The sequence below is a fragment of the Diabrotica undecimpunctata genome, chromosome 4 (assembly GCF_040954645.1).
Source record: "Diabrotica undecimpunctata isolate CICGRU chromosome 4, icDiaUnde3, whole genome shotgun sequence".
Taxonomy (NCBI): domain Eukaryota; kingdom Metazoa; phylum Arthropoda; class Insecta; order Coleoptera; family Chrysomelidae; genus Diabrotica; species Diabrotica undecimpunctata.
Window position 1 is genome coordinate 18,818,236 of NC_092806.1, and position 18,822 is coordinate 18,837,057.

The 18,822-nt window shown below is 32.6% G+C and overlaps 1 protein-coding gene across 1 annotated transcript in view; it reads right to left on the reverse strand.

The window, feature by feature from the left end:
* LOC140438580 (uncharacterized) overlaps positions 1-18,822 on the reverse strand; it is a 239,032-nt gene that overhangs the window by 53,848 nt on the left and 166,362 nt on the right. Inside the window, exon 4 of the mRNA XM_072528243.1 lies at positions 1,777-2,006. Within this exon, the coding sequence (XP_072384344.1) occupies positions 1,777-2,006 (230 nt within the window). The remainder of the gene's footprint in view (positions 1-1,776; positions 2,007-18,822) is intronic.

Here is an 18,822-nt window from a genome sequence, read left to right on the forward strand (position 1 = left end):
AATATATCAGAAAACTGAGTAAAACAGTTTACATATCTTAAATCAACAAGATCACATCAGAGAAGGCTAGGAGTACATTCTACAACATGGCCAAACTTTTGAAAAGCTCCAACCTTAATCTAGACATCAAAGTAAGGCTCCTACGATGTTCAATACTATATTCATCATTATCATCATCAATGGCGCTACAACTCTTCGTGAGTCTTTGCCGCGTTTACTATTGCCTTCCATGTTTGTTGGTCCTGTGCCAGTAATTCCCATTGTCGCAGTCGCATTTTCTCTAGATCTTCTTTGACCGCATCTTTCCACCTTTTTCTAGGCCGCCCTACAGACCTTCCCACTGGCCTTTCCCAGAACACATTGTTTATAAGGCGATTGTCGTTACAATACTATATTATGGAGTTAAATTTTGGACATTCACTAAAGCAATGAAAAAGAAACGAAGCTTTCAAGATGTGGCAATACAGGCGTCTCCTAAGGATATCATGGATGGACTATATAAATAACGAGTCGGTACTAGGAAGAATGAGAAAAAAAGAGAAGTAAAGTACATGATTAAAAGGAAGAAGTTAAAGTATCTGAGACACATAATAAGAAATGGCGCTAAATATAGATTACTAATAATAATCCTCCAAGACAAAGTATTCGGAAAGTGAAGAAATGGGAAAAAAAATAGTTATAAAACCTGAAGAAATGGTTTTCCATAACAACATTCAATATATTTAAAACATGCCATTAAAATAATTAATAATAATCAATAATCACAATAATCACAAACATTAGAAACGAATAGGCACAAAAAAGAAGAAGATAAGCCAAATTCTACCTATGGAAAATACGAAGATTTAATCCATATTTTGAAACGATGTGCATGTAGTTCTAGTTGGTATATTAACGGATAGCACCACTTGTTGTCGGTTCGCCAAAATCTGCAAAGCTCCAATTTAGTTGGCCTAAAATAGGCGACGCTACCCTAATTTTGTGTTGTTATTTTTTGATCCCCTTCGCTTTTCACATACATTAATTTTTTTTTTGAAAAACAGAGATTCTAAAGTGTATTTTAGTAGTATAGATCTTTTTATAAAAAAATCTTAAGGCATTCTGCACACGAAGCGTATCATCATAGACGCATATAAGTTTCGTTATGCAGCGACGATTCCTTTACGCCCTAAAATCCGCAAACGATTCGATTTGCAAGCGGCATATAATTCTCTTGTTTTAAAGTTTTCCATGCTTTTACAGTACATGCAAAGATGTCAAGTGATGAAGAGAACTTACTTTTGTTAAATAATCTTCGTCACCTCATAAAAACAGAAACAGAGGAAATTTTGGGTGCATCCTCAGATCTACAAAAACTACAACAGAAGGTTATTTATTGCCGCCAAATAGTTGTCGGAAGCTGACTTTAAATTCCACACCACACATTTTACAGAATGTCTAAAAATACATTTAAAGAATTGGTGTTAATTGTAGGTCCTGCCATTCAAAAGCACAATACTAACATGCGTGTGTATGTATATATGTATGCCTAAGACGTGTAAAAAACATTTAGGGTAGAATGTTTGTTTTAAGCACTTGCTTCTTATGTGTTTAGAATGTAATTTTATTTCATAACAAGTGGCAGAATAAATATTTCATTAACGTAAACCAAATACATATTTTGTTTAATCAAACTTTACTTATATTAAAAACCGCACTTCAATTTATTCTAAGCATCTGAGTTTCGTTGACTTTCCTTAATTTTCCACATGATTTCTGTCATTTGTGCCTACTCACCTGTGTTTCTAGTCCCCTTTCGGTATAGATGAAATCCCAATTATCTACTTTGATGCTGGGTCGGCGGCCCAACACGTGAATCCCTCCGCGACGGAGATTATCGTCGACGCCTCCGCAGTCGTCGTCTGCATTCACACCGACGCCCGTCTCCTCGATTCGCGCTAACGCTAACACGTGGAATTTTTGTACCGATTCCTCACAAGATGTGGGTGACTTCAAAGGCGGCTCCTCTGAAAATAAGAAAAAATATCTAGTCATATTACCTCTGTATATTCAGTTCAAAAGTTTTGTTAAATTCTTAGATCATACGTCTTTGAGATAACAAATAACAACCTACACTAAAATAGTGGGCTTTTCTATTTAATAGACGTGTTTCAAAAAAGTTTTACAAAAACATTTATTTGCTGTTAAAAAAGATATTGCGTACAGGGTTAAATATCTTCTTTATTAAGAAAAAATTTAAAAAACTTCATTAAAATTTTGATAGATATATTATGGAAGCGTTCAGTGGCGTACAAGAAATTTTTTAAGGGGGTCTCACTAAGGAAATAGAATACCACCTCGTTTCATTATGGGAAACCCGATATATTTTGACATTTTTCGTTTGCATTTTTAATTTTTTTTCACCTGATATGACATATTATATGTCTATTTTTAGTCGTTGGAGCTACTCTGCAAATAAATTCTTTATTTGACATCACGTTACAGATACTTAGAAATAAAACACTCAGTAACACATTCTAACATTTTAATATGGGGATAATAATCTTTCACAGTTTAATTTACCGGAAATAAGATACATCTACTACTTAGCAACAAAAAACTACTTAACAATCAGAATTAGTTTTACGAAAATATTAACATTATAATAAACATACACAAACAATAATACACAAAGAAATAACTAGAATTCATTTTACAAAAATTTAAAAATTATAATAAATATTCAAAATGCCCTTGTTTTGTTATAATAAAAATTGATAGGTACCTTTTTCTTAGGTACTTACTATCTTACTCAATATATTATTTAAATTCGAAAGGTCAGGGGGAAAAACGGTTTTAGTCCAAATAATTCAAATTCATTTTTTGACGCTAGTATTATAGTTCAGTGCCATCTCTTTTAACCACGAAAAACACTACTAACAAAAATGCTCTCAGTTCGATGTAATAGAGGAAGAAAGATGCGGCATAAGTGGGAAGAATGATTTAAGTCACAGCGCGCAGATGAAAGAACGATCAGGGTCCTAAGAATATGGTGGTGGACGCAGCACAGTCAGATAGCAATTATTATTATTAGTACGGTCTCTCTCTGATCTTGTTAAGGCACGTTCGGTATTTTGAAGAGTTGTTTCAGTTTAAAAAAGTATTAAAGTCAAGTTTATTGTTGTGTTATAATGGAGAACGAGTTTGATTGTTCTAATCGAAGACTGCAAGTGCCACAGATTAAAATGCTTTGAAAATATTTCATTAGATAATAGACTAAGAATAGTAAGACAGTTTAATGAACTGGATTCGTATGATTAACAAAATAGCTACTTGGGAGGTCTTGTTACGGCTGTACCGGTGCAAAGGCGTAGGGCAGAAAACCTCACGAGGAGACAAAGATTAACCAGAGTTCGTTTTTGTACAGGATTAAAGGAAAATGATAGTTTTCGTGACGTACCTGTCTGTATTAAAGCTTTTATTTCTATTCACAAGGTTACTTCTCGAATAATTCAAACAATTAGAGAATCGTTGGCTTCTAATGGCACTGTAAAACCAGATGGAAGGGGTAAGCATAATAACAGGCCCCACCAATTAAGTGACGAAACTAAACTTTGTGTCAATTCATTTCTTCAATCATTAAAGGGTAAAAAGTTACATTATTCTCTAAAAGACACTGATAAAATTTATTTACCTGAAGATCTCAATATTTCAAAATTGTGATCAATGTATCAAAGTTTAAATTCCAATAACAAAGTTTCCTATGACACGTTCAGAAGTATTCTTAATCAAGATTATAATTTCTCATTTGGTTACCCACGGAAAGATACATGTAGTACATGTGACTATAACAAGTCTAAAAAAGCTGCATTCGAACAATCTATTGCTACGGCAACTGTGGAAGGGAAAGTTAACCTTGAAAAAGACTTGAATAAGTTGTCAAGTGAGGAAAATCTCCATTTACGTAAGAGTGCTGCATTTTATGACTTAAAGAATCAATACGAAAGAAAAGCCAGAATGGATTTCCAAAAGAACTTGTACACTCCCCACATCACTACAAATGATGTTTATTACAAGCGACATTATTAAATTTTTATCTCATTCAACATTCATGTTCTTTCTAATCAAACATCTGTGTTTTATACATACGATGAAAAAAGTTGTAAAAAGGAAGCTGATGAAGTGTGCTTGATGATTGACCATTTTGTGACTTCCATTCTGTCTACGACTGTTCGTAATCTTCCAATATTTTGCGATAGTTGTGCTGGTCAAAACAAAAACTATACAGTGATACGTTATCTGCATTATTTAGTGACAAAGCAAAATCGATTTGACAATATTAAAGCAATGTTTCCGATTAGAGGTCACATTCACTTAGAGTGTAGCCGTGACATGAGTCTCATCAATCAAAAATCCTATGTCGAGGTTCCAGAGGAATGGATGAAAGATATAAGAAGTAATTTTATGAAAACATCTCCATTCATAGTAACTGACTGTAAAAAAGGCATGTTCAAGTCTTGGACTAATTATTTGAAGCCTATGTATCAATTAAAGTGCCCACTACTTACAAGGCCAATCAGATGTCTTTATGTAGATAGTTCTACACCAAGGTTAGTTCATTACCGTTCGAAAATTCTTTAGTAGTTATTACAGCCATGAAATTACCAATAAATACAAGAAAAAAAAAAGATGAAGGACCATCAACAAGAGAACAACATTCCCACACAAGAATTAAAACTTTTGTACGAGGTCCCAATCCCAATCTCTCGTGTGAAACACATTTATGTGTTTTACACGAGACAATTATCAACATTAAGGCTGTTTTATCGGTGCATCAAAACCTAGAGACAGTGTTTTCTCTGTTATTTACTGACAAAATGTCTCGAAATTTGGACACGTTATTCGAAATTATGTTGCCTTTAAACTGATGGTTTTACTTTTTTTATTTTTTTGAAACTTCTGTTGAAAAATTGGAATATACTGTTTAACGTTCTATTATAACCAAACTTTTTACGCCCATCACTCGAAAGAGTTTTTTTTTCTGTAATCGTTGATTTTTGTTTCACCTTTCTGTGTCCAGTAATAATCGAGAAAAGCGTGTTCCAACTTTAAAGAAAATTGCCTAAAAATACTGAAATCTAAAGTGAAACGTGTTACTCATCATTGGGCTTAGTTTCATCGTTATCGCCTTCGTGACGTCAAATCTCATGAACGTACGGTCAGTTAGTTCGTGTTAAAACTAATTTGAATGGAGAATAATGTATTTGTTGTCATTAAACTACCCGTCGGCCGGCGGCACTGAGTAAAGATGGTCTCGCGTAAGCAGTGTAGAAAAGTAAGTGATACGCCCATTTCAAATCGCAGTTGGCTTGAACTGCTAAAACAGCCTTAATAGATACACTAAAACTCATACTACAACTGGGTTTTGTTCCAGAATAGTGTTCAAACAACCAGAGTACTGGTGGAGACCAAGAGAAAATTTAAATCGAGCATCCATTTTTAATATTACCAACACATATAGTTTTTTTTGGTTTTATATCACATATAACATGATATCAAATTAAAATTAAGTTTTTAGAATAAAAATTAAACCATATATTTAAACGATAAACTTTGTTTTTCGTCTCCTGGAAAATTTTGGACTAAAATGGACTAAAACCATTTTCCCCCTGACCTTTCATTCGTTTTTAAGATACCTATATATCCGGCAGCAGTTAGTTTATTAGGAAATACAAGATAAACTAATTTATTACGCTTAACAAAACACTAACGTTAAAACCGAATCTCTTTTACGTTCCCCTGAACTAAGTGAGGATTTGAGTCATTCCAATATAGTTCATTGTGTCAGTTAAATATTCCTGCACTGAATATGCGAGCTTCATCGCTAAATATTACCTTCTCTATTACCTATTACCTTATAATACAATCTACTCTACGAAATGAATATTTATACAAGATGTAACAATAATATGTTATTTTAGATAAAAAAATAATGTAATTTACGGAAATCTAAACGTCAAAATAAACTTATTTTACAGTAAAATTGTGGCTTATTCCCAATAAAACTAGTAAATTGTATTAGGATGTCACAAGAAAATAGCTTAAAAACAATAATAAAAAAAAGTAGAAGACAATAATATATTATCGGATAAAAAATTATAAATAGAAACGAAAAATGTAATAAAATACAGTGTGTTCTATTTCGTGACAATTTTATTTATAAAATACGGAAACAATACTTTAAAAATAATAATTCACATTGAACCAACAATAAGCAGTAAGTATTTACTTTACTTTCAAGTTGAATAGGTACTAATTTTGTTTTTGCTAAATAAAACTGTCAAGGGATGAATATCCTCATAATAAAATGTTAAAATGCGTTATTATTGTTGCGAGTGTTTTATTTTTAAGTGCCTATAACATAAAGTCAAATATAAACATATTATCTGCATAGTAGCTTCAAAAACTAAAAATAGATATATGACATGTCATATCAGGTTAAAATAAATTAAAAATGTAAATGAAAAATGTCAAAATATATAGGGGGTCCCATATAAAAAAACATAAGTTGGTATTATATTTTTTTAGTAAGACCCCCTAAAAAAATTTCTCGTACCCCACTGAACGCTTCCATAATATTTTTATCAAAAGTTCTAATAAAATTTTTACAATATTTTCTTAATAAAGAAGATATTTAACCCTTGGCAATCATTACTTTAACGAAAAAAGGAGTCATGACATCTTAACTACTTTTTTCTATCTCCTCTAGTTTTCGATATACCCTTCAAAACATACCAATTTGGGATACCCTGTACATAATATACAAAATGTCGTAAGTGCTATAAATTAAACAGTATTTTCCAACTTTTTTTCTCTACGCCTTCTTCTTAGCCTGAATTTTGTCCCATTTCGTTAATATGGGATAAAAAATAATAAATTAAATTCTTATTCTTAGAGTAAAGTAACCTAATAAACGGAATTTGAACTCAATTTGGCATAGCTGGAGAGCGCTGCCGATGTGGTTTGTGGTATTTCAGTCATACTCCTTTGAGATGTTTCCTATCTATGTTAAATTATCTTGTGTCGACTTATTGCCGCAAGAAAATCATTAAAAGTTTTTCTACAGAATAATATTAACTGATATAAAAAATTTAAATATCATTTTTAGCTAATATATTTTTTGGATAGACACAGAGTCCTGCTGTCAGAGATTTGATTAACAACGAGAGATTTGATCAATTGAAGGGTGAAAAAAAATGAAGAAAAAGAAAAATGTGAGCAATAAGCCTCTTTTAGACATAAACTATTTTAAACTTTATTAAAGGATCCTGTAGTATAGTCGCCTGTCATTTTATGGTTTCAATCTTCTTCTTATGGTGCCTGCCCGTTCATTGGCCATCATTCTGCCTATGATGACTTTGTTAGTGGCTATACGGAATAGCAACTATTAGCTGTATTGGGGTCTTCCTATACCATGCTCTCAAAGCCAGGATATTCTTTTTCGTCCTGAGGCCCCTTTTCCTTCAATTTTACCTTGAAAATGCATTGGAATAGCTCATATCTGCCTTGATTTCTCAATATATGTCACAAATACTGCAGCTTACGGCTCTTCACGATGTAGACCAAACCCGCGGTTGTGTTCATCCTCCGTAGTATTTCTTCATTGGTGACGTTGTCTGTTTATGGTGTCTTCAGGATCCTTCTGTATAACCACAGCTCAAAAACCTGAAGTTTTGATGAAGTTACCGCCTTGGTTTCAATCTCTTCAATATATAAAAATTAGTCAGTAAATAAAACTTAACAGTGTATGGATTATAAACAAACATATAAGAATCAACTGTTATATTAAAAAATTCAATTTTGCTATCCATTCAAGGCTGAAATGTGTGGCATGGAAAAAGTTCTTCAAACCCACCTAATATTTTCTCATTTCAGAATCTTTCACGCTGTAGTTTTATTTGATTACACGCATTTGCAACCTAGGTTTGGTCGTTTTTCCCATTTATGAAGGTTCTGGGTACTTACACCATGCGGTTAAGGTTTTCCAGATATGCTGTGGTTGGTTGTTGCCATCGGGTTTTACGACTGGGTCAATTATATTTCGTATATCGGGTGAGGCACTTTCAGTCCAGAGCATCTGCCCCTCGGAGTTTATGTTGAAGATATTTGCTGTCAGTTATTGTGCTAATTGTGCTGTCGTGCTAATAATACGGCGGTTTTCTGGATAGAAGACGGTTTATTGTAAGGTGGGGTCCCAACTCATGGATGAGGAGTTGGGCGTTATTAATTACTTTCCTATATTATTTTATTAGGGTGTCTTATCTTCTTAGAGCGATTGAGGGTTTTTTGCTGAATTTTAGGAGCCAATAAAATAAAGTTAAACGTATCGTTGCTTCTGTAAAATTTCTTAGTATTTTTATAGACAGCAACCTTAAATGGCCCCTTCATATTGATTTGTTAAATAAGAAACTAGCCTCAGCCTGCTATGCACTAAGATCTGTTTAGAAGAAAATCAATTTCGCATCTTCAAAAATAACATATTTTTCTTTGCTCGTCGTCGATATGGCCTTCCTTTTTGGAGTTCTAGTACAGCTGCTCAATATGATGTTATTTTTAAATTACAAAAAAGAGCAATATGGTATCTTTTTGGCCTCAGTAAAATAATACATTGCAGAAGCTACTTCAAAAATCACGGGATTTTAACTCGTCTCTCTTTATATATTCAAGAGACCGTTTGCTTTATTTGTAAACACCTACATGTTTTTCCAGCAAGACCTAATCATGACTACTCCGTCAGAAATTAAACCTTCGATGTGTATTTACCGATCCCGTCCATTGAGTAAAGAAATCTATATTATATGCGGCAAAAAATTATACAACCATCTCCTTTGCAACTTAAATCTACAACTCCTTTCCTTAAGCAAGCAATCAAAGTATTTTTATATATATTTGGGTATCACATGCAGCAACTTAAACTTCGTAAGTTAGGTTTTATTATGCAATTTGCAATTTAGTTAAATTTTGCAATGGATTGTATATTTTATTATCTTTTATTATTATATTATATTATTACTTATACTATTTTTGTGATATTAACGATTTATGTAATTTTAGTAAATTTTAATTGTTATTGTTATTTTTTTTACTTTTTGTAAGCTTTGTCCATAAAATTGTACAATTTTCAGTAACAATAAAGCATATTTCTATTCTATTCTATTCTATTTACTTTACAATGTCAATATTCCTAATTTACAGTTGAAAGGCAAAAGAAATATATGTAACTTTTCCAATATGTTTTTGGGTCCTAATTTTTCGGTAATATTATCAGATTCTTTGGTATTACAGTGACATCTCTATCAGAGCAATTTAAGTTTACAACTGAGTACACAGGGGAATTTTTTATCCCATTTAACCAGATAAAATTTATTAGGGTCCTATAAATCCTTTCTACCGCAGGAACTCTTTATATAGTATTTAACTTTATTAGACAGATTAGGAAGCAATATCTCGATGCAGCATTTATTTATTGAAGAAGAGTGTTGAACTCAAAGTTGTTTTCGTGTACGGTATTTGTTTCACCTACTTCGTTAAATTCTGTGTTAAAAAAAAGCTTAAAAATTTTTCTTTTTAAAGTTAGTTCTGGACAAGATTTAAATGACATAAAGACTTATGCAGGTAACAAAAGAAAAATGTAGGTCTAAAAAATGCGTTTACATAGCTAGGTAAGGTGAGAGTATTTTTAAAGCTACGATTAGGATTATGAATATTAGTTATATGTATATAAGCATATATAATATCATATAATAATTTTTTTTATAGCTTTTCTATTTTTCTATAAAACAAATTTGCCCCCAAAAAGACTTGAATTCTGTGAGAGATATGTTATAAACAACATAGTAATTTAATTTTACATTTACACTCGAGGTAGGTGCAACCTGTAATTGTCGTGAACGATGTTTTCAAAATGTGCCTAAAGAAACAAGAAAAACTGTACCCAAGAATTTTAACACAATGTCTTCTATTAATGAGCAGAACTCATACTTATGTGGATTGATTACAGTGTCCCTATTAGCCGAAGAAGGCCTAGGAAAGATGAAAATGAAGCAAATTTGAGTAGTGCTGCATATTCTTACAAGGTACGTTTTAGTACTGATTATAGCTTAGAAGAAATAAATATTTGTAGACAAGCTTTTATGTCTATTCATGGAATAAAGAAAAAATTAGAGATATTACAAAATTCACCAAAAATGATTGGAGTCGCCCCTAAAAATAAAAGGGGAGAAAATAAAAACCATCCTAGAAAATTGGAATCCCAGGTTCTTGCTGCAATATACGAACATATAAAGTCATTTAAAGGCAGGAAAAGCCTCTACAGTGTGAATGATAGTAAAAAATTATACTTACCTGAAAACTTAAACATAAAACAGATGTTCAAGATGTTTTGCTAGTTGAACCCGTCTATGAAAATATCTTGTATGTACACAAAAGAAATGCTGAGGTATTTTGCAGTAGAAAAGGGGCTGCAAAGAAAAAAAGTCGAACCTCTGTGACTCAAGAAGCTATTTGTCTCGATTTTGGAAAAAATCTCAGTGTCCCAAACAAAACAACAAACGAAGTTTACTATAAGAGCCAGCTGAACGTATATGCCTTTAATGTCCACATTCTATCTACAGTAAAAAGTGTGTTTTACATTTACCCGGAAACACCATGTTTTGTTTTTTGCATTATATTATCCACAATACACGTAGACTTAATTATGTTAAAGTTACTTTCCCTATTCGTGGGCATTCCTACATGGAACCGGACAAAAATATAGGCTTAATAAACTCCAAACACCGAGCTGAGATTCCTTCAGATTGGGTTGAGATTTTTAGAAGTGCTCGTGCAAAACCATCGCCATTTGACGTTGTGGAAATAGATGAATCCTACTTTCGAGCATGGACAATTTTTTTAATACTAAACAGATTATTTGAACAAATGTCCTTTCAGTTTTCATCCAATTCGAGAAATACATCAAGAACATCGTAGACTAATATATTATCGGAAGTCCTATAATGGAGAATGGGAGTCAGCAATAGTGAAAGAAAAAAAAAAGTAAGCGAAAGGTACCTGTGCTACTACAAAATGAATTTGAACTTCCTGCGTATTCTTAGTCAGGTATAAAAAAAAATATTAATATCTTGGAATACTATTATTAAACAACATTATTTTAGGTTTGATACCAATGTTGGCTAAAAAATTTAAATGCCCACAAGATTTGAAACGATTTTGTGGTGACGAAGCAAAACAATTTTTTGATAACCTGCCCAAGAATTAGAATTATTTCATATTAATAACTTTTAACTTTTTTGTTTTTTTTTTGGACTTGACCCCTTTAGGCCAATAATGTTTGGTTGTTTGACCAATTAAAGTTTATGTTCTATTTTGCATAATATCAATAAAAGTTTAATTTCTTGTGTTCTTCTTCTCTGGGTGCCGTGTTTCTATTCAGACGTTGGCCGTCATCATGTTTACAATTTCCTGAAACCTTTCTCTGTCGGCTGCTGCGCGAAATAATTCTTCTACTGTGGAACCACACCATTGTCTAATATTACGCAGCCATGAAAGTTTCTTTCGACCAATCCATCTCTTTCCTTCCACTTTTCCTTGTATTATAAGGCGAAGTAGATGGTATTTAGGTCCTCTAATTATATGGCCGAAGTATTCTGTTTTTCTCCTCTTTATGGTGTGTATGAGCAGACGTTCTGAATTGATTATTTGAAGATCATCTTCATTGGAAGTGTGCGAAACCCACGATATCTTTAGGATTCGTCTATAGCACCACAATTTGAATGCTTCTAACTTGTTTAGCATTGTGGTTTTTAACGTCCATGTCTCACAACCATACAATAGGATGGACCACACATAACATTTCAGGACCTTCTTACGAATATTCATCGACAGGTTTCTGTTGCATAAAACTGGTTTCCAGGTCATAAAAGCCTTACGTGATATTTCAATCCTGGTTATTATCTCTTCATCAGAGTCACAATTTACATTTAACCAGCTGCCAAGGTATTTGAAATGATTTACCCTTTCGATACCCCTTTTACCCCTTAAGAGAAATCAGACCTTGAGCTATATTGATCTTTCCAACTGCCATCCACTTTGTCTTTGAAATGTTGATTTTTAGGCTTCTCCGATAACTTGCTTCACTGACTAGATTTTATAATGTTTGGAGAAACATGATAACATTCATATCTTCATAAGACGTTCTAAAATTCTAAACGCTAACGCCTAAACAATATAGATACAAAATCACAATCAATAAATACTGTTACAAATCGAATTCCATATTAAATTGCGTTAATAGAATAGAAACAAATGAAAGACCCAATATATACCCAAATAATACAAAGAGGCAATACAAGAGACATAGTAATACACTACAAATTACTGGAGATCCCAATCAAACACGGAAACATACAAAGACATAAATTATAGACACAATAGATACCATAAATTCTAAAGAAAAACTAGATAAAGAAAAACTGGACGACTGACGAGAAGGAACCTAGGGGAAGAACAAAGAAAACAGGTAAATAAAATCATCTATCAAAAGAGTAAAAAATAATCACATCAAAGAAATATGCAAACAACTAGAAGAACACGCTGACAATCAAGAATCTAGTAGAGTCAGTAGAGAACTGTTTAAAAAAGTAAAATACTTAACCCAAAAGTTCAAACCACAAACGCAGATCGTTAATAATAACTTTGGAACAACTATCACTAATCCAGAGGGCATGTCGGCGATGTGAAAACAATATTGTAAAATCTTGTTTCATATTGTCGAAGAACATGTGGATAAAGAAAAAATGATTGAAGAAAATGAAGGATTATTAGACATTAGAACATTTTCAGCACCTAAAAAAGATGCAAACAATTTTGCCATTGCTACCTAGGCTTCAAGCTTTTACGCCGTAGAAAAAAATGATTCAAACAAGAAATATAGCTGAGGTAATTTTGAACAAAAATCTTTTTGCGTAGAATGAACCATTCTCTCAAAAATAGTGCTTGAAGCGACCGGTTATTTTAAATGTGAGTTTTTAATGTGAAAGTTTAAATTTAGTGTTTCTTAGGCATATTTCAAATGTCTCGTATTTTTTGCCAAAAAATGAATTACTAGTCGGACTCTATAAATATATGAAGAAAAAAGGATCTCTTAATATCATAATTAATTAAAAACGAAGAGTGAACACTTACCACAAAATTGTGAGTTTATCTATCATAATTTACCTACAAATATACACGTCTGAATGCATGTTGATATACAAATAACAACTGATAACTGAGAAAAAAAATTGAATTTTGGCTTTTTTCTAAGTTTACCCTGAGCTAATTAATTTTTTGGAAGGAGAAGTGCAATTTGGTTCTAAATATGTGTTTCCTTAAGAGAATATTGACGCTTTAACGAAATTATGAGCTAAAGTCAATAAAATTTTTAGAGGGATTATGTGAGATTAATACTTGAATGGGGTTGTTTAAAAGAAAACGTATATTTTAACCCCAAACATAATTTATTGCGAAAAGGGAGACTTAAGTCCAAACACTTCAAAGACGTATTCAAAGCAATAAAAATTAATAATTGATAGACAAAGTTAACTGAAAATAGAGGCCCGTTAAGAGTTTTAAATTTAAGTATATTTAAAAAGTAGTATATTTAAAAATACACATCGCAGTCTTAAAGTAATGTATAAAGTAATTCTTCTTCTTCTTCTTAAAGTGCCTATCCGTTCCGGATGTTGGCGATCATCACGGCTTAGCTTTACTTTATTTATTGCATTTATTACTTTATTTATAAAGTAATTACCCATTCAATTTAGAATTGCATACTTTCAATAAGCTGCTTCTAACAAGAAATTTGCACAGTTTCTGTAAAGTGATTAATTAGTGCACAATATGACCCAATCCGTCTCTACTTTTCTTAATTAATTAATAAACATGGTAACTGAATATTTGGAAATGATCCACTTGTCAGGGTATAATAGTGTTTTGTACTACACAGCTGATCCAACGCTCAAACCCGGATACGGGTTATACGTCACACGACAGGTAGCTGTCAGGATTTGAAGAACGAAACATTTGGAGAGAACAATGTCCGAGTATGTGTCCGGCGTCAGGCGTCAGTTCCATCCGGCGTGATCCCCTGTCACGTTACAATGCCGATGTCGATGATATGATTTTAAATAAAACTCAATATTCAGGACATTGTTATAAAGTTTGATATTTTGAACTAAAACTAAAACCTGGCTACGCCCGTTTTGTAGTCACATTTATTATTTCTGCTTTTCTATTTCTATTTCTAATTCTTTTTCATCGAACTTTCGAACTTTTGAACTTTTTTATTTTGTTCTCTATGTATTGTTAAGCTTTCTTAGCGCTTTTGGGCTTTTGTAATTGAAGATATTAAAAAAATGACATGTAATATATTATAGAGACTTATTTCACTGCCTACCATAATTATATATTTATATTTTGCGGTGGATGCGGGAATAAATAAAAAATACTCCTAAACTTTTCCGTTGTGTCTATTATTGCCAGCATTTAAAAATGGGAATAAAATCTAAAAAATGTAAGTAAGAGAGACGAAGCATAAAATAATACAATGTATATGACACTATAAACATAGTTAACAATAGAACTCGAACAAACCACATTTTAATTCTGTCCACCAAATTATTAATACATTCAAGTCGTACACTCTGAGACTACAAATTTATTCAGTTGAATTATCTGCGCTGCTTGTTCGGCGTGCAATGAACTTCATTTGTGAGTAAATTAAGGAATTCCTAGAAATGTTAATCTGGAAATTTAATCACAAATCCCAAATAAATAAAACTGTGATATACTGATGCCTTATTCTTATTACATTGTCATGGCAACTAAAAAAACAAAATATCTTTTAATATATAAAACAACTAATGTTTTTAAAATTTACAAAAAATTATTGATATTAGAACTAATTACAAAGAGTACATACACTAAGTATAATTGAATTTTACTTAGTTTCTTTTTTATGTTAAGTAGTTTTACTTACTGACTGGTGCCTCAAATATTACACAGAAATTAAAAAAGTTAAAAAGGACTCAGGCTTAGGCGTCATATCTAACGAGCTATTAAAATATACATATACATGTAATACTGTTTTTTTTTTCAACCAGTAAAGTTGATTAATAAAACTCAATTGCGTTTGTCTGCAAAAATAACCACTTTATTATTAATTCTACAATATTAAAAAAAAATTACATTACCTGCAAAAAGAAACAACATTTGAAGCTTTTAACTAACATTAAAATGATATCTCTTATAGCAGTAATAAAAATTAATAATGTTAAAACTCACTGTCACTGTCAAAAGCTAAATAAGACTTTAAGTAGTTTGACAATGGCGTAACAAACTATTAAAACCTAAATTACATAAATTAAAGATACACAAACAAAAAGAGTGTTCTGTTTTTCTTTACATCTCCCACGCCCTTTGAAGAAGAATAATTATAAACGATATCTGGCCTTCTTCTTGTTCTTCTACGGCACTACAGCCCAAATTAAGCCTTGACCTCCTTTATTTTTTGCCTGCACCCTTGCTTGTCTGTGGCTGATCTTCTTCATACACGGACTCCTAAAAGGGCTTGTGCGTCGCTGTTTACTGTCTTTCCAGTGCTTTCTTGGCTTTCCAACCGGTCTCTTTCCGTGTATTCTAGCATTCAGTGCTCTTTTTGGTAGCCTACCCTCTCCCGTTCTTATCACTTGTCCGGCGTATTGCAATCTTTGTATTCTAATGAAGTCTGACAGTGGTGTTTCCTTATAAAGTTGATAAAGCTCGTTGTTGTATCGACTTCTGAAGATTCCGTTTTCCCTCATAGTTATAGTTCCGTTACAACTCACAGATCTTAGTATTCTCCTCAGTACTTTTCTATGGAATGTATCGAGTATGCTTTTGGATGTTTCTTTCAGGACCCATGCGTGACTGCCATAGCATGCTATTGGTCGAATTAAGGTTTTACAGATTCCCATCTTTGTATTTCGGTGGACTTTTAGACCGAAATATATGGGAGATACTTAACACCATACTTAAAAGTGTAATCACATATGGCAGTGAAGTTTGGCCAATGAAACAAAGAACAGAGAAACTGTTACTAGCAACAGAAATGGACTTCTGGAGAAGAGCAGCAGGCAAATCAAGAAGAGATCGGATACCAAATAAGAGAATACGAAAAATAATGGGAGTCAAGCATACAATAGTTGATGACATAAAAACAAAACAGTTAATAGGGTACGGCCATGTACAGAGAATGCCAGATGACAGGATTCCGAAACAGATTTTGACGTGGACACCACAAGGAAGAAGACAAAGAGGAAGGCCGAGAAGAAGCTGGAGAGAGGGAATTGAAAAAGAACTAGAGGAAAGAGAAATCCCTCCAGGCCCATGGTTAAATAGAGAAGAATGACGGTTAGGAGTCGGAAGGCGTCGGAGAACGCTGTAAACCGATAGTAGTAGTAGTATATGGGAGAGGCCAAAATAGGCTCTGTTTGCCTGCGTTATTCTCTTCCGTATTTCTTCATCTTCTGATCCGTGGGCGTATATTTCTACTCCCAGGTATGTAAACTTTCCAACCGTTTCAATGTCATCTTCATGTATAATGTTTTGTGGGAATATATTTCTTCTCATCTGTATCATTATTTTTGTTTTTTCTGTGTTGATTTTCAGACCTAGCGTTTTTGTTTTCGTTTTTAACTCTGTGTATGTTTCCTGTACTCTTGTTGATGTTCTACTCATAATATTAATATCATCGGCATAAACGGCCGATATCTGGCCTGTTAAGTGAATATTCTCTTTCAACACTAAAATAGATTAAGTGATATGAAAAAGGTTTGATTCCATTTTCCTATGTCCAGTGTCAACCTCATAGATTTAATTGGAAATCTTGTTTAATATTTTGTATGGTCCAATCCTTAGTTCATCTAACTTCTTTCTGTTTAGACGGTTTCCATTTTCCACATATAATAAATCTTCAACATTTAATTCAATTTCCTTCCTATGTAGATCAAACCGCTTTTTATTATAATTGTGTGATTTTTTTGTATTTTCCAAAGCAATTTTTCTGTCCCTTTCGAGATCTGTCTGTGTACTTATAGATTTCAGTTCAGATTCATTTTCTGCTTTTACTAAATATTTTGGTGCACATTTTGTAATTGTATGTTTTGTCTCATTATATTTTTGTGCGCATTCTTGGGCAATTTTTGTCCATGCTGTTTTCTTACCACTTTCATTTATTTTGCATCTTATTTTATTAACCAATGTTTGGTTTATTCTTTCATTGATACCGTTTGAAAATGCTGCATCAACAGCACTAAATATCATTTTAATTTGATTGTTCCGTAGAAAATTTTTTAATTCTTTGGAATTTATGCTAGGATATTGATCAGTCAATACAGTTTTAATTTCTTGATCTTGTGTCACCTTCTTAATTATTTTTATAGAGTCGGTCGAATTTCGTGTTTTCGATACCAAGATATAAGCGTATCTTGAGAAATGGTCTACTAAAAAGTGTAAATATTTTTTTGTCGATCGAGATTCTCCAAAACCACTAATGGTATCGATCGAAACAATTTTAAATGGATATGTCGCTGTTCCTAACTACGACATTAAACCGTATTTATATTTCATTCTTGAAACCGCTTTTTCCCATTTTGTACCACTCCTTGGACCACTGTCGTTTTTACTTTTGTTCTTTTTTATGATTAAGGTAATCAGTGATAAAGCGAAGAAGCCAAAATCTGTATTCGAAACCATTGTTCACCAAAATATGTATTTGAAACATTTACTAAATTTTCTGCGTGATTCAGAACCAGAGGATTACAGAAACTTTTTGAGAATGAACCAAGAAAGTTCTCGAGTTAGTGCGCCCAGACATCGAAAAGAAGGATACGCGTGAAGCGAATCCTGCAACTCAGAGATTGTCTATCACACTGAGGTACCTAGCATCTGGCAGATATTTAGAAGACCTGAAATTCCCTTGTGCCATTACTCCTCACACTCTGCAGTGCATCATAGTTCAAACTTGCTCAGCAATTACAAATGCATTGAAGGAAAACATTCAGGTAATTATGTTTCAAGTATATCTTGTTATATCATATATTAAGGAAGTATCTATCTATACAGCCCTTGCTGTTGTCCAATTTTGGAAATAGGCCTTCTCTTCCTTCTTCCACGTCTCTCTATTGTAGTCAGATTGTATCCACTGATATCTGAGATATATATATATATATATATATATATATATATATATATATATACATATAGAAATTTTTTGTGAATTTCGATACCTATAATAGACCTCTGACCTTTACGCCTATGCCTGTTTTGTTGCTGTTGCTGTTTTGTTTACTCACTTCCACTGATATCCGTCGCATATATAAATAAGTGATCGGAAAAAGATTCCGTCGAATGGCTGCGTGGGTAACAAAAAGCTTTCAATTCAGTGTATTTTAAGATAAGCAACACGATTGTAACAGGAGCCCTTAAGCTGAATATAATCACGACAAATTGTGTTTTCTTTCCGCCATTTCAACTTCAGACTTCCATCTGTTTTTCCGCAGACAGAGATCATGTTTTCACTACGGGTCCCCGAAAATGAAATATTTGAAGGAAAAGAATGCCGTACTACGTTTAGCAAGTAATAAATTGAAAGAAAAAGCGAAAGTTCTGATAAAACATCACAATTTATGTCTTAAATATATAGAACACGGTGGAGATTTTGTTTGATAAATGTACAGGATATTAATGTAAAGTTCATTATTTGAA